We start from the raw sequence: 17,360 nt of genomic DNA, 5'->3' as shown, positions 1-17,360 counted from the left end.
GTATTTCACTGAAATAATAAACGTTTCGTTTTCGAAATTATAGTTTCCGGATTCGACCATATTAATAACCAAAGGGTCGTATTTCTGTGTGTTATTATGTTATAATTAAGTCTATGATTTGATATTTGATAGAGCAGTCTGACTGAGCGATGGTAGGTAGCAGCAGGCTCGTAAGCATTAATTCAAACAGCACCTTCGTGCGTTCGCCAGCAGCTCTTCGCAATTCTTCAAGCATTGCGCTGTTTATGACTTCAAGCCTATCAACCCCCGAGATTAGGCTGGTGTAACCCATGTGAAATGGCTAGCTAGTTAGCGGGTGCGCGCTAATAGCGTTTCAAACGTCACTCGCTCTGAGACTTGGGAGTGGTTGTTCCCCTTGCTCTACATGGGTAACGCTGCTTCGAGGGTGGCTGTTGTCGATGTGTTCCTGGTTCGAGCCCAGGTAGGAGCGAGGAGAGGGACGGAAGCTATACTGTTACACTGGCAATACTAAAGTGCCTATAAGAACATCCAATAGTCAAAGGTATATGAAATACAAATCGTATAGAGAGAAATAGTCCTATAATTCCTATAATAACTACAACCTAAAACTTCTTACCTGGGAATATTGAAGACTCATGTTAAAAGGAACCACCAGCTTTCATATGTTCTCATGTTCTGAGCAAGGAACTAAGCAAGGAACCTCTCTTGGGTAGGGGGCAGTATTTTGACGTCCGGATGAAGAAGGTGCACAGAGTAAACTGCCCGCTACTCAGTCCCAGAAGCTAAGATATGCATATTATAAGTTGATTTGGATAGAAAACACTCGAAGTTTCTACAACTGTTTGAATGATGTCTGTGAGTATAACAGAACTTATATGGCAGGCAACAACCTGAGAAAAAATCCAACCAGGAAATGTGGAAATCTGAGGTTTGTAGTTTTTCAAGTGATTCCCTATCCAGTATACAGTGTCTGTGGGGTCATTTTGCACTTCCTAAGGCTTCCACTAGATGTCAACAGTCTTTAGAACCTTGTTTCATGCTTCTACTGTGAATGGGGAGAGAATAAGAGCTCCTGGAATTACATGACTGAGAAAATGACATGAGCTCAGTGGCGCGCTTCCCGTGAGAGTTAGCTGTGTTCCTTTTCTTTTTCGAAGACAAAGAAATTGTCCGGTTGGAATATTATGGAGGATTTATGATAAAAACATCCTAAAGATTGATTCTATACATCGTTTGACATGTTTCTACGAACTGTAATATAACTTTTTTGACTATTCGTCTGAACTCTGCGCGAGCACAGTGCATTTTGGTTACTCGACTGAACGCGCAAACAAAAAGGAGGTATTTGAACATTTATTGTGTAACTGGGATTCCTGGGAGTGCATTCCGATGAAGATCATCAAAGGTAAGTGAATATTTATAATGATATTTCTGAGTTTTGTTGACTCCACAAAATGGCAGGTTTGGTATTGTGACTGACCGCCGTACTCAGATTATTGCAAAGTGTGCTTTCACTGTAAAGCTTTTTTGAAATCTGACACAGCGGTTGCATTAACCTGTTATGGCTAGGGGGCAGTATTTTCACGGCCGGATAAAAAACGTACCCAATTTAATCAGATTATTACTCCTGCCCAGAAACTAGAATATGCATATAATTATTAGCTTTGGATAGAAAACACTCCAAAGTTTCTAAAACTGTTTGAATGGTGTCTGAGTATAACAGAACTCATTTGGCAGGCCAAAACCTGAGAAGATTCTGTACAGGAAGTACCCTGTCTGACCATTTCTTGGCCTTCTTGATTATCTCTATCCAATACAGGGGATCTATGCTGTTACGTGACACTTCCTACAGCTCCCATGGGCTCTCAGAAGGCAGCAAAAAGCTGAATGATATCGAGGCAGCCCCTGGCTGAAAAACATTAGCGCGTTTGGATAGTGGCCAGTCACAGTACTATGAGACTCAGGCTCGTGCACGAGGGGATCCCATGCTTTTATTTTCTCTCTTTTGTACGTAAACACGCTTTCCCGGTCGGAATATTATCGCTTTTTTACGAGAAAAATAGCATAAAAATTGATTTTAAACAGCGGTTGACATGCTTCGAAGTACGGTAATGGAATATTTAGAATTTTTTTGTCAGGAAATGCGTCGTGCGCATGACCCTTATTTACACTTCGGATAGTGTCTTGAACGCACGAACAAAACGCCGCTATTTGGATATAACTATGGATTATTTTGAACCAAACCAACATTTGTTATTGAAGTAGCAGTCCTGGGAGGTCATTCTGACGAAGAACACCAAAGGTAATCAAACTTTTCTCATAGTAAATCGGAGTTTGGGCAGGGCTAAACTTGGTGGGTGTCTAAATAGCTAGCCGTGATGGCTGGGCTATCTACTCAGAATATAGCAAAATGTGCTTTCACCGAAAAACTATTTTAAAATCGGACACCTCGATTGCACAAAGGAGTTCTGTATCTATAATTCTTAAAATAATTGTTATGTTTTTTGTGAACGTTTATCGTGAGTAATTTAGTAAATTCACCGGAGGTATGCTAGTTCTGAACGTCACATGCTAATGTAAAAAGCTGGTTTTTGATATAAATATGAACTTGATTGAACAAAACATGCATGTATTTGTCGTGACGTTGTATTAGTTAATGTGACGACTGTTGCTCATCGAATGATTAACGGTTTATAATTGCGTGATTAAATGAATTAAGCAATGAATCAAGCAATTAACTCATCAACCTGGGGCACCATGGGAACAGTATTTTGATTGAGTTTCTATTTCCCAAATGAACTCAAAGGATATCAGAATATCGATTTTACAACAGTCGCTAAATTAATCAATTTCCTCTACAGTCTCATTCTGAACGTCGCATAATCCGGGAATCTGCACGGACCTTGGCTTCACCAATGAGTTTACCACACCAATCTTAGTTGATTATTTATTTACTAGCAAGCTAAAATGATGATAGAAATACACATACACAAAACACAGTCTAGCTATTGATTAGGACTTAGTATAACGGGCCAACACACTATGGCGCGTGTTACCCAAAATGGGGATTTAAAAGAGAGAGAAACCAAGAAAGTACACGAGAGAAATATACATTTGGGTTCATTTGTCAGCCATGCTTATTTAAACCTAGCCTTGCCCCGAACTGCCGCTCTTATGGGTCAGAATATAATGATGTAATTACGTGTTGGAGGTCTCAGGTGGGAAGCTCCGCGTGTGTCGTTTAGGCTTCTCAATGACGCACTTCTCCGGCGCAACTCTCTGGTTGTCCTCACGATGTCAGTGTCCTTCTTGGCTAAGTGGTCTGATCCCTCGCCCTTGATCTGAAAGGGGTCTTCTGAGGACAGACAGCTCTGTAGCTCAGAGCTCACAGCTTCGGACTCGAACGGTGTATATATCACGATTCAATGGAGAGTGGAGGCTGGGTGGTTCGGCTTGAATTCACCCGCTTAGACACAGCTACTCGTCCGTAGCTCGTGTAGAAAAAGATTTCTTTGTCTTCAACCTTGTGTTTCGTTTTGGGGTTCGTTGACTTTGTTAGACCTTCGCTGCAGCTTGGGGTCAATTAGTCTCCTATGTTAATTCTTCACTCTCCTGTCTTATACCCTAGGGTCAGAAGTGGGCGTAACCGCCTTTAGGGCAATTCTCTGGGCGGACCAAGTTAAGGGGCAAGGCCTAGATTTGACTAAAATCCTATTTTAGACACTACCTTCACATCTCATCTTTACCAAAACATTCTCTTTGATTTGGATATTTTCCACACAACGTACAATGTATAAACATCAGGCATATACTGGGAAAACTCTTAAAGGTACAATGTTTTCATAATAACGTCATCTCTTAACCTTTAATAACAATTCAAAAGTTACATACATTTTCATCCACCTCTCGTCATGACCACCATTGTGGCTGACGGAAACCATTGTTCCAAAGTCCCTTTATTGCATGTTTAATGTTCTGAGGCCAGAATTCCATTGTGAGGACAAAGGAATTTCTCTGTGGCCTAAGGTTTATTATGGCGTGAGGGGTCATAAAACCCCCACATCTTCAGACCCCTAGATCTCTCCTCCTCTGTTGGGATTTTGGGAGATAATCTGTAGGGTGGTGGTCTCCTGTACCCTGACCTGATCAGGACAGTCATGACATATTGTATAACATAATGTCCTAGGTGTGTCATCTGATGAAGATCAAAGGTTAGTGCTGCATTTAGCTGTGGTTTTGTTTTTTGTGACATTATATGCTAGCTTGAAAAATGGGTGTCTGATTATTTCTGGCTGGGTACTCTGCTGACATAATCTAATGTTTTGCTTTCGCTGTAAAGCCTTTTTGAAATCGGACAGTGTGGTTAGATTAACGAGAGTCGTCTTTAAAATGCTGTAAAATAGTCATATGTTTGAAAAATGGAAGTTTTTGTATTTTTGAGGAATTTGTAATTCGCGCCACGCCTATCATTGGATATTGGAGCAGGTGTTCCGCTAGCGGAACGTCTAGATGTAAGAGGTTAAGGAGAAGTGCATCTATAATTCTTTGAATAAAAGTTGAATATTTTATCAACGTTTATGATGAGTATTTCTGTAAATTGATGTGCTCATTCACCGGAAGTTTTGGGAGGCAAAACATTTCTGGACATTACACGCCAATGTAAAAATGGGGTTTTTGGATATAAATACGAACTTTATCGAGCAAAACATACATGTATTGTGTAACATGAAGTCCTATGAGTGCCATCTGATGAAGATCAAAGGTTAGTGATTAATTTTAGCTGTATTTCTGGTTTTTGTGACGCCTCTCCTTGCTTGGAAAATGGCTGTGTGGTTTTTCTTGTCTAGGTGCTGTCCTAACATAATCTAATGCTATGCTTTCGCCGTAAAGCCTTTTTAAAATCAGACAGTGTGGTTGGATTAATGAGAATATTATCTTTAAAATGGTGTATAATACTTCTATGTGTGAGAAATTTGAATTATGGGATTTTTGTTGTTTTGAATTTGGCGCTCTGCTATTTCACTGGCTGTTGGCGAGGTGAGATGCTACCGTCCCACATACCCTATAGAAGTTAAACGTTAGCTTTTTTTACATGGCACATACTGCACTTTTACTTTCTTCTCCAACACTTTGTTTTTGCATTATTTAAACCAAATTGAACGTTTCATTATTTATTTGAGGATAAATTGATAGTATTTATGTATTATATTAAGTTAAAATTACTGTTCATTCAGTATTGTTGTAATTGTCATTATTACAAAAAGTATAAAAAAAAAGAAAAATTGGCCGATTAATCGGTATGGCTTTTTTGGGTCCTCCAACAAATCGGTATCGGCGTTGAAAAAAAATCATAAAATCGGTCGACCTCTAACACACACACACACACACACACACACACACACACACACACACACACACACACACACACACACACACGTGTTTAAAAGCGGGAACCGGGTAACCAAGATTTCCCACCCAAACCACACCCGTTTCCCGGGATAAATAACTGCGAGATAACAGTAATAGATTTATACAAACAGCATGACGTGAATTGGAACTGTTAAATTATATGCAATGTCTAAAATCTGGCTTCTCGATTGCCATCTCAGCATGATCAATCCTCAACGCTTAGTATGTGTCTGTGAGTGTGTGCACTTTTGTAATAGTCTATCATAAACTCCGCAAAAAAAGAAACGTCCCTTTTTCAGGACCCTGTCTTTCAAAGAATTCGTAAAAATCCAAATAACTTCACAGATCTTCATTGTAAAGGGTTTAAACACTGTTTCCCATGCTTGTTCAATGAACCATAAACAATGAATGAACATGCACCTGTGGAACGGTCGTTAAGAGGTTTAAGACACTTACAGCTTAGACAGTAGGCAAGTAAGGTCACAGTTCTGAAAACTTAGGACACTAAAGAGGCCTTTATACTGACTCTGAAAAACACCAAAGGAAAGATGCCCAGGGTCCCTGCTCATCTCCGTGAACGTGCCTTAAGCATGCTGCAAGGAGGCATGAGGGCTGCAGCTGTGGCCTAAGACAGCGCTACAGGGAGACAGGACGGACAGCTGATTGACTGAGAGACGCCTAAGACAGCGCTACAGGGAGACAGGACAGACAGCTGATCGTCCTCGCAGTGGTAGACCACGTGTAACAACACCTGCACAGGATCAGTACATCCGAACATCAAGCCTGCGGGACAGGTACAGGATGGCAACAAACAACAACTGCCAGAGTTACACCAGGAACGCACAATTCCTCCATCAGTGCTCAGACTGTCCGCAATAGGCTAAGAGAGGCTGGACTGAGGGCTTGTAGGCCTGTTGTAAGGCAGGTCTTCACCAGACATCACCGGCAACAAAGTCGCCTACGGGCACAAACCCACCATCGCTGGACCAGATAGGACTGGCAAAAAGTGCTCTTCACTGACGAGTCGCGGGTTTGTCTCACCAGGGGTGATGGTCGGATTTGCGTTTATCGTCGAAGGAATGAGCGTTACACAGAGGCCTGTACTCTGGAGCGGGATCGATTTGGAGGGAGGGTCCATCATGGTCTGGGGCGTTGTGTCACAGCATCATCGGACTGAGCTTGTTGTCATTGCAGGCAATCTCGACGCTGTGCGTTACAGGGAAGACCTCCTCCTCCTTCTTCATGTAGTACCCTTCCTGCAGGCTCATCCTGACATGACCCTCCAGCACGACAATGCCACCAGCCATACTGCTCATTCTGTGCGTGATTTCCTGCAAGTCAGAGTCAATGTCAGAGTCCTTTCATGGCCAGCAAAGAGCCCGGATCTCAATCCCATTGAGCACGTCTGGGACCTGTTGGATTGGAGGGTGAGGGCTAGGGCCATTCCCCCCAGAAATGTCCGGGAACTTGCAGGTGCCTTGGTGGAAGAGTGGGGTAACATCTCACAACAAGAACTGGCAAATCTGGTGCAGTCCATGAGGAGGAGATGCACTGCAGTACTTAATGAAGCTGGTGGCCACACTGTTACTTTTGCCGCCACCCCCCCCCCCCCCCGGTTCAGGGACACATTCTATTTCTGTTAGTCACATGTCTGTGGAACTTCTTAAGTTTATATCTCAGTTGTTTAATCTTATCATCATACAAATATTACACGTTAAGTTTGCTAAAAATAAACGCAGTTGACAGTTATAGGCAAAACGTTTTTTTGCCGAGTTTATTTACTATATTGTTTATGCATATTGTTGGTGTTGAACTGTACACCTTCAAATGCAGCTAGGTCTACAAAATTGGCTCCAACTTTTGAGCTACCGGTAGGGTAGGCCCATGTACTTTTATTCATTCAAAAAATGTTCGCTGTGTAGCAGAGCTTCACAAAAATAATGCCACCAAGGCAGGCAGAATACAAAATCTGCAAGCGCAGAATAAAATGTAGCCTATAGGTGGTTCGACAAGTGGATTGATCGGACAAGCAGGTCTACACCCCAACACTTGCAAGCAAGTGCTGAGACAGGGCTTCAGTAAGTGCAGAGGGGGCTTTAGCAATCACCGGGTAATTCGAATTTATGCAATAACGTGACGTTCCAAATGCCTGTATCGCAAGAATCAAGTTTTGTTTTTCTTTGCAGTTTTTATGAGGCGGCAGGTAGCCTAGTGGTTAGAGCGTTGGGCCAGTAACCGAAAGGTTGCTGGATCGAGTCCCCGAGCTGACAAGGTAAAAATCTGTCGTTCTGCCCCTGAACAAGGCACTGTTAACCCACTGTTCCCCGCTAGGCCGTCACTGTAAATAAGAATTTGTTTCTAACTGCCTTGCCTTGTTAAAAAATTAGCATTCGTCTTTTTGGTCTCATCTCCTTCAGTGCTGTGTGCACTTTCACTCGCAAGCAGACACCAAGCCCCCTCACAATAACTAAGACGAAATTAAATGTCTTCCTCTGACAACAAGCAAATGCTATTTGCATTTGAGGCTTGGTCCAACGGAATCAGTCATATGGACACTGAAACGCATTGAGACATTATTTTACTGTAATAGAGAACTTTTTTTAACGATGCTTTATGTGTTAACTCCCAAAAAACAGAGCAGACCCTACTAAAATGGGTGTATCAACGAACACGATTGTGGAAAATGTTCTGCCACGGGCGGCATTGCGGGTGCCACATACCGCTAGCAGCATTTTAGACTTGTGCTCAGGGCTCTAAATCCCCCCCTAATTTAAAAAAGTAAGGAGCACCAGACAAAATGTAGGAGAACCAGAAAAATAAATATGTTTTTACTGCAAATTGATGTCTTATTCTTTAATTGTCATCAGTTGTTACCTTGATGTATAACGCATCACTAGAGTGGACAAGACAGAATTAAAACTTAATAATTATATTCAAAAGTGCAACTGCAAACACATTTACATAGGTGATTAGAATTGGACAAACAAATTTAGAAAAACAGAACATTAATTGTATTCAAAAGTGCAACAGTAAAAGTATTTAGAGTGCATTCGGAAAGTATTCAGACCCCTAGACTTTTTCCACATTTTGTTACATTACAGCCTTACTTTAAAATGGATTAAATCAAATTTTCCCCTCATCAATCAACACACAACACCCTATAATGACAAAGCAAAAACAGGTTAAGAAATCTTTGAAAATGTATTGAGAAAAACCAAAATATGCCATTAACACAAGTATTCATATCCTTTACTCAGTACTTTAAGTACCTTTGGCAGCGATTACAGCCTCAATTCTTCTTGGGTATGACGCTACAATCTTGGCACACCTGTATTTGGGGAGTTTCTACCATTCTTCTCTGCAGATCCTCTCAAGCTCTGTCAGGTTGGATGGGGAGCGTCGCTCCAGAGATGCTCGATCGGGTTCAAGTCAGGGCTCAGGCTGGACATTGACACTTGTCCAGAAGCCACTCCTGCATTGTCTTGGCTGTGTGCTTAGGGTTGTTGTCCTGTTGGAAGGTGAACCTTCACCCCAGTCTGAGGTCCTGAGCGTTCTGGAGAAGGTTTTTTGTCAAGGAGCTCTCTGTAAGAGATGGTTGTCCTTCTGGAAGGTTCCCCCATCTCCACAGAGGAACCCCATCGGGTTCTTGTTCACCTCCCTGACCAAGCCCTTCTCCCCCGATTGCTCAGTTTGGCCAGACGGCCAGCTCTAGAAAGTGTCTTGGTGGTTCTAAACTTTTTCCATTTAAGAATGATGGAGGTCACTGTGTTCTTGGGGACCTTCAACATTACAGAAATGTTTTGGTACCCTTCTCCAGATCTGTGCATTGACACAATCCGGTCTCAGAGCTCTACAGACAATTCCTTCAACCTCATGGCTTGGTTTTTGCTCTGACATGCACTGTCAACTGTTGGACCTTATATAAACAGGTGTGTGCCTTTCCAAATCATGTCCAATCAATTGAATTGATCAGAGGTAGGGTCCAATTATCATCAAGGATGATCAAAGGAAACAGGATGCACCTGAGCTCATTTTCGAGTCTCATAGCAAAGGGTCTGAATTAGAGGTCGACCGATTATGATTTTTCAACGCCGATTTATCTCTATTTAACCAGGTAGTCTAGTTGAGAACAAATTCTCATTTACAACTGCGACCTGGCTTTATCTTGGCAAAGCAGTTCGACACAAACAGAGTTACACATGGAATAAACAAACATAGTCAATAATACAGTAGAAAAAAAGTCTATATACATTGTGTGCAAATGAGGGAGGTAAAAAGGCAATAAATGGGCCATGGTGGCGAAATAATTACAATATAGCAATTAAACACTGGAGTGATAGATGTGCAGACGATAAATGTGCAAGTAGAGATACTGGGGTGCAAAGAAGCAAGATAAATAAATAAATACAGTATGGGGGTAAGGTAGTTGGATGGGCTATGTATGCTCTGACAGCTGGTGCTTAAAGTAAGTGAGGGAGATATGAGTCTCCAGCTTCAGTGATTTTTGTAGTTCGTTCCAGTCATTGGCAGCAGAGAACTGGAAGGAAAGGCGGCCAAAGTAGGAATTGGCTTTGGGGTGACCAGTGAAATATACCTGCTGGAGCGCGTGCTACGAGTGGGTGCTGCTATGGTGACCAGCGAGCTGAGATAAGGGGGGACTTTACCTAGCAGGGTCTTGTAGATGACCTGGAGCCAGTGGGTTTGGCGACGAGTATGAAGCGAAGGCCAGCCAACGAGAGCGTACAGGTCGCAGTGGTGGGTAGTATATGGGGCCTTGGTGACAAAACGGATGGCACTGTGATAGACTGCATCCAGTTTGTTGAGTAGGGTATTGGAGGCTATTTTGTAAATGACATCGGCGAAGTCGAGGATCGGTAGGATGGTCAGTTTTATGAGGGTATGTTTGGCAGCATGAGTGAAGGATGCTGTTGCGAAATAGGAAGCCGATTCTACATTTAATTTTGGATTGGAGATGCTTAATGTGAGTCTGGAAGGAGAGTTTACAGTCTAACCAGACACCTAGGTATTTGTAGTTGTCCACATATTCTACGTCAGAACCGTCTAGAGTAGTGATGCTGGACGGGCGGGCAGGTGCGGGCAGCGATCGGTTGAAGAGCATGCATTTCGTTTTACTTGCATTTAACCTGTTAGGGCTAGGGAGCAGTATTGACACGGCCGGATAAAAAACTTACCCGATTTAATCTGGTTACTACTCCTGCCCAGTAACTAGAATTTGCATATAATTATTGGCTTTGGATAGAAAACACCCTAAAGTTTCTAAAACTGTTTGAATGGTGTCTGTGAGTATAACAGAACTCATATGGCAGGCCAAAACCTGAGAAGATTCCATGCAGGAAGTGGCCTGTCTGACAAGTTGTGTTTCATCTTGGCTCTTTTTATTAAAGACTGAGGATCTTTGCTCTAACGTGACACTTCCTACGGCTCCCATTGGCTCTCAGAGCCCGGGAAAAAGCTGAACGATATCGAGGCAGCCTCTGGCTGAAACACTTTATCGCGTTTGGCAAGTGGCCGATCAGAGTACTATGGGCTTAGGCGCATGCCCGAGTCGACCCCATGCTTTATTTTCTTTCGTCTGTTTACCTAAACGCAGATTCCCGGTCGGAATATTATCGCTTTTTTATGAGAAAAATAGCATAAAAATTGATTTTAAACAGCGGTTGACATGCTTCGAAGTACGGTAATGGAATATTTAGAAATGTTTTGTCACGAATTGCGCCATGCTCGTCACCCTTATTTACCCTTTTGGATAGTGTCTTGAACGCACGAACAAAACGCCGCTATTTGGATATAACGATGGTTTATTTTGGACCAAACCAACATTTGTTATTGAAGTAGAAGTCCTGGGAGTGCATTCTGACGAAGACAGCAAAGGTAATAACATTTTTCTTATAGTAAATCTGACTTTGGTGAGTGCTAAACTTGCTGGGTGTCTAAATAGCTAGCCCTGTGATGCCGGGCTATCTACTGAGAATATTGCAAAATGTGCTTTCACCGAAAAGCTATTTTAAAATCGGACATATTGAGTGCATAGAGGAGTTCTGTATCCATAATTCTTAAAATAATTGTTATGCTTTTTGTGAACGTTTATCGTGAGTAATTTAGTAAATTCACCGGCAGTGTTCGGTGGGAATGCTAGTCACATGCTAGTCACATGCTAATGTAAAAAGCTGGTTTTTGATATAAATATGAACTTGATTGAACAAAACATGCATGTATTGTATAACATAATGTCCTAGGGTTGTCATCTGATGAAGATCATCAAAGGTTAGTGCTACATTTAGCTGTGGTTTGGGTTTATGTGACATTATATGCTAGCTTGAAAAATGGGTGTCTGATTATTTCTGGCTGGGTACTCTGTTGACATAATCTAATGTTTTGCTTTCGTTGTAAAGCCTTTTTGAAATCGGACAGTGTGGTTAGATTAACGAGAGTCTTGTCTTTAAAATGGTGTAAAATAGTCATATATTTGAAAAATTGAAGTTTTTGTATTTTTTAGGAATTTGAATAACGCACCACGGGATTACACTGGCTGTGTAAGCGTCCCACCTAGCCCATAGAGGTTAAGAGCAGTTGGAGGTCACGGAAGGAGAGTTGTATGGCATTGAAGCTCGTCTGGAGGTTAGTTAACACAGTGTCCAAAGAAGGGCCAGAAGTATAGAGAATGGTGTCGTCTGCGTAGAGGTGGATCAGAAAATCACCAGCAGCAAGAGCGACATCACTGATGGATACAGAGAAGAGAGTCGGCCCAAGAATTGAACCCTGTGGCACCCCCGGAGACTGCCAGAGGTCCGGACAACAGGCCCTCCGATTTAACACACTGAACTCGATCAGAGTAGTAGTTGGTGAACCAGGCGATACCGATTATTGGAGGACCAAAAAAAGCTGATACCGATTAATCGGATGATTTTTATATATTTGTAATAATGACAATTACAACAATACTGAATGAACAATGAACACTAACTTAATATAATACATATATAAAATCTATTTAGTCTCCAATAAATAATGAAACATGTTCAATTTGGTTTAAATAATGCAAAAACATAGTGTTGGAGAAGAAAGTAAAAGTGCAATATGTGCCATGTAAAAAAGCTAACGTTTAAGTTCCTTGCTCAGAACATGAGAACATATGAAAGCTGGTGGTTCAATATTCCCAGTTCTTCAATATTCCCAGTTAAGAAGTTTTAGGTTGTAGTTATTATAGGAATTATGACGTGTCGACTATTTCGCTCTATACCATTTGTATTTCATATACCTTTGACTATAGGATGTTCTTATAGGCACTTTAGTATTGCCAGCCTAATCTCGAGAGTTGATAGGCTTGAAGTCATAAACAACGCTGTGCATCAAGCATTGCTAAGAGCTGCTGGCAAACGCAGGAAAGTTCTGTTTGAATGAATGCTTACGAGCCTGCTGCTGCCTACCACCGCTCAGTCAGACTGCTCTATCAAATATCAAATCATAGACTTAATTATAATAAATACACAGAAATACGAACCTTTGGTCATTAATATGGTCAAATCCAGAAACTATCATTTCGTAAACAAAACGTTTATTCTTTCAGTGAAATACGGAACCGTTCCGTATTTTATCTAACGGGTGGCATCTCTAAGTCTAAATATTGCTGTTACATTGCACAACCTTCAATGTTATGTCATAATTATGTAAAATTCAGGCAAATTAATTATGGTCTTTGTTAGGAAGAAATGGTCTTCACACAGTTTGTAATGAGCCAGGAGGCCCAAACTGTTGCATATACCCACCCTGACTCTGCTTGCACTGAACGCAAGAGAAGTGATACAATTTCCCTAGTTAATATTGCCTGCTAACATGAATCGGTCATGCCGATTAATCAGTCGACATCTAGTCTGAATACTTATGTAAATAAGGAATACGTTTTTTATTTGTAATACAGTTGCAAATATTTCTAAAAACCTGTTTTCACTTTGTCATTATGGGGTATTGTGTGTAGATTGATGAGGATAAAATAATATGTAATCCATTTTAGAATAAGGCTGTAACGTAACAAAATGTGGAAAAAGTCAAGGGGTCTGAATACTTTCCGAATGTACTGTACTTACTCTCCCCCTTTAGTTCAAGTATTGCCCGGTGTCAAGGAATTGGACAAATTCTCTTCCTGACCATAAGACCAAGCTCTCTGAAGATTCCCCTTACAGCCCATACAGACACCCTTTTATCTTTCCTTCATTCCCTCTCTCTGGAGAACAAAACATGTGCCTTTCTTCAGCTCTCCTACAATAGCTACACATCCAGTCCTTGTGCCACTGGTGTGCCTCAGCTTAGTTTGTTTCCATGGCGCCCAGGCCGGGCCTAGTCCCTCTTTCCAGCTTACTTGCATCCAACATAGTGTGTCTGTTTGCCCTGCCCTGGGGGGACAGATCTGGAATTGATGGACACATATAGAACAGAGCGGCAAAGACAGCAGACTGAACAGGTGACCTGGTAAACATGCGCAAGCGGACAAACCCCAAGGCACCAGCCAGGCAGCCACACATGGCATTCAGTCGTTCTCATAGAACAGAAAACATTTACTATATTTGGAAAGTATTCAGACCCCTTGACTTTTTCCAAATTTACCAACCTTATTCTAAAGTGTATTAAATATTTTTTTACTCAATCTAAACACAATACCCCACAATGACAAAGTGAAAACAGGTTTTTAGAAACTTTTACAAATAAAAAACAGAAATACCTTATTTACATAAGTATTCAGACCCTTTGCTATGACACTCAAAAATGAGCTTAGATGCATCCTGTTTCCATTAATCATCCTTGAGATGCTTCTAAAACTTGGAGTCCACCTGTGATAAATGTAATTGATTGGACATGATTTGGAAAGGCACACACCTGTCTATATAAGGTTGACAGTGCATGTCAGCACAAAAAACAACCATGAGGTCAAAGGAATTGTCTGTAGAGCTCAGAGACAGGATTGTGTGAATGTTTGTGGACAAAACGCAGCCTTTAATGTCATTATCACTCTGTCATACATATGCACACATCTAGGGCAGCTCAGACAATCATCCTGGTCTCAGAGCATTTACAATTATTCTGTACGTAAATCTGTGACGCTCCATTTAGTAGGATTTTTTGAGTCGAATGATATGTTATTTTGTGGATGTCCATCACCCATTTCGTATGATATGTTACCAATTACAATTTGTATTATGTTACGATTTTGCACAACATACTACATGTTACGAATTTGCTAAATGTAACGAATTCTAGCTAGATGGCCAAAGTTAGCTGGCTTGCTAACATTAGCGAGGCTAGGGGTTAAGTTTAGCAGTTATGTTAAAGGGTTTTAAGGTTAGCTAACACGCTAAGTAGTTGCTAAAAAGTAGTATGAAGTTAAAGTGGCTAAAAAGCTAAAAGCTGTTCATGAGATTGGAACTGCTACCTTTGGGTTACTAGATGTTTGTGTTATACACCCACCCAGCCTTAAGTAACCATACCAAACATAGCATACTAAATAATGTATTGGATTTACGTACAGAATAATACGAAATGATCTTAGACCAGGATGCACAAATCCAATGGCTCAGCTACTTCCATAAGAACTAATAGACATACAGTCGGACACTGTACGTCTGTTTGGAGGGCCGTCTCTCACAACACACTCCCACCACTGCCCAATGTGTCGTGTGTGAAACCGTGAGCTGCAGGCATCACCGCCCAGGTCAAGAGGGGAAACGGAGAGACCGCTGGAGGGGTGGGATACTAGCGGAGACAGTTTCCTTCACAAGGCGATGTAGTCAGGCCTCCCACTGTACTGAACGCCATATTCATAGATAAGGATGCCTTCGCTTTATATTGCACATAGTTCACTTTTGCATCACAATGTGGACACTGTAAATATTGTGCAAAGCAGATATGCCACGTGCACAATGGAAAGTCAATTTGACAACACAGGGAGGGCGGGTATGATACATTAGTCCGATGTGATTGCAATCCCAGTTAAAGCTGGAGGTTAATATTGAGTTATTTAGCTTGCAAATGGGTTGTCTAGGACACAAGATATGCTTGCTGTGTGGCGTTGTCCCACTGGTTTAAAACTTAGCCAGCACAGCTGGTTAAGCTAACGTTAACTAGCAAATGAGAAAGGTATCTAGATAAAGTTGAGCTAGCTAATATTTAGTCATTTCTTCGAGTACTAGTAACATTTGTAAGTTAGTAACGTTACTATCTTACAAGCTAAGGAAAAGCGCTAACGTTAGCTAGAATGTTGTTGGTCAACATACGCTAACTAGCGAGCTTTTCTACACCGTTATCCCGACACAGCCATGGTGTGGAAAACCCGTTTACTCTACTGGGTAAGAGAGAAAAACACCAACACGGCTAGCAAAAAGCGGGTCCTATGGAAAAGATTTTAAGACCCCCAAGCCGGGCCTACCCGTCCCCAATGTGTGTGATATCCCAGTCCCCGGCATGGAGCAGTTGTATGAGGAGCCAGTCGGCTGGACGGCTTACCTTGCTTGCTCTCTATTTTCCCCGACATTTCGTCGCCAGCAGTGATTTCACTCTCAATAAGAACAACAAGAAACCGTCGCGCCGTGTCTCCCTCAATTATTTCCGCATTGTTGGTTCACACGTGTCCGTGAGATGAAATCGCTGGAGGTACGAGACCAGATTTGTGGCACACACATGTACATGAAACGATGTATTAAACTGTTTCTTGTCAGTCTCCAAGCAATTTTCACTGAGCGAGGAGCTGAGACCAACACAGCACTACCGTGAACCGTGCGTCCTCGACATGGACAGCAGCGCCGCCTTGCGCCTGGAATTAGCTACGTCATTTTGTCAACAAGCGGGTGGGTTTCAATTTCAGTGGAAAGTGCCCCCTGTGGCTACTATCTGTGAAGACTTTTGGGCTGCTCAGAGGTAAATTAAACCATTTATATAACAATACTCTGACCAAATACTATAGGCCTATATAATTGTTGACAGAGTGCCCTATACTGGATATTTTACAAACTAAGTATTGTATAAGTATTTTATATTATAAGCCTTATAAAGTATAATACTGTATGAAGTCTCTGTCAACTGGTGGGCCCGGTGGGCCTAACAAACCAGGCTAGCCTACATTATCTTGGTTTAGTGCAGAAATAAATTAACTCACAAAGCAGCATGTCTAGCATGAAAAAGTCAGTGTGTGAGGATGCCCTTATCTTCTTGTTCTGAATAATTGATCTGACTGGCAGAGTGGATCTGCATTCCCTTCTGTCAGTGTTTAGCGATCTGGATCATCCTTTATCCACCCACTGATTTCTTGAGGGGCCAAGGGAGAAGCCATAGAATTAGGAATTAGAATACCAATACTAATCATTTAGGAGAAGCATAGGGTGGAATCTTGGACCTCAAGTGAAGAGGTTGACATTGACCTGACTCAAGCTTTTCTCAAAAATCTAAGCATAACTTTGTTGTATATCACCGTTGAGTATAGTACCTTGTCCTTCAATGTGTGGAGTCAATCTTAATTGCAGCAGAAATATTCATAGTGTGAGTGAATGTGTAACATGTCACAGGAAGCAGGTCTGCCCTCTGACTTTAGGGAATGTATGTCTCAAGGCTATGGTGAGTGTTGGTGCATGTATGTGTGTGGGTGTGTACACTGTGTGTGTGGAATGCATTTGCTGAGGCTATGGTGAAATCACAGAGAGGAAAAACAGAACAATGAGTTCCTGAGCAGAGACAGGCCTGTCAGGACAGGATAGAGCTCTGCTCACTGACAGAATAACTGGCCTGTAGATGTAGTTGCTTCTCTATGGGTGCCTCAACATACAGCAAAGCCAATGCCCCTGTCAGTTTCTTCACTGTAGCTGTAAGCTCCGCTGTTTACTCCATATCACTGATTAGGCAATGCAATTTCATAAAAATGTTTCATTGGCTGCACGTTAGTTTTGTTTGACAGTTTCAACCACAAT

At 41.7% G+C, this 17,360-nt stretch overlaps 1 protein-coding gene across 6 annotated transcripts in view; it reads right to left on the bottom strand.

The window, feature by feature from the left end:
* Positions 1 to 16,218, bottom strand: part of LOC106562868 (rap guanine nucleotide exchange factor 1) — a 126,325-nt gene extending 110,107 nt beyond the window's left edge. For all 6 annotated transcript variants that reach the window (XM_082958049.1, XM_082958050.1, XM_045689808.2 and 3 more), the window contains exon 1: positions 15,907 to 16,218. In XM_082958049.1, the coding sequence (XP_082814175.1) occupies positions 15,907 to 15,934 (28 nt within the window). In that variant the 5' untranslated portion in view covers positions 15,935 to 16,218. The remainder of the gene's footprint in view (positions 1 to 15,906) is intronic.
* Between the last annotated feature and the right edge of the window lie 1,142 nt (positions 16,219 to 17,360).

This window comes from Salmo salar, chromosome 11 (genome assembly GCF_965601325.2).
Source record: "Salmo salar chromosome 11, fSalSal1, whole genome shotgun sequence".
NCBI classification, from domain to species: domain Eukaryota; kingdom Metazoa; phylum Chordata; class Actinopteri; order Salmoniformes; family Salmonidae; genus Salmo; species Salmo salar.
This window is presented reverse-complemented; position numbering and strand designations above follow the sequence as displayed.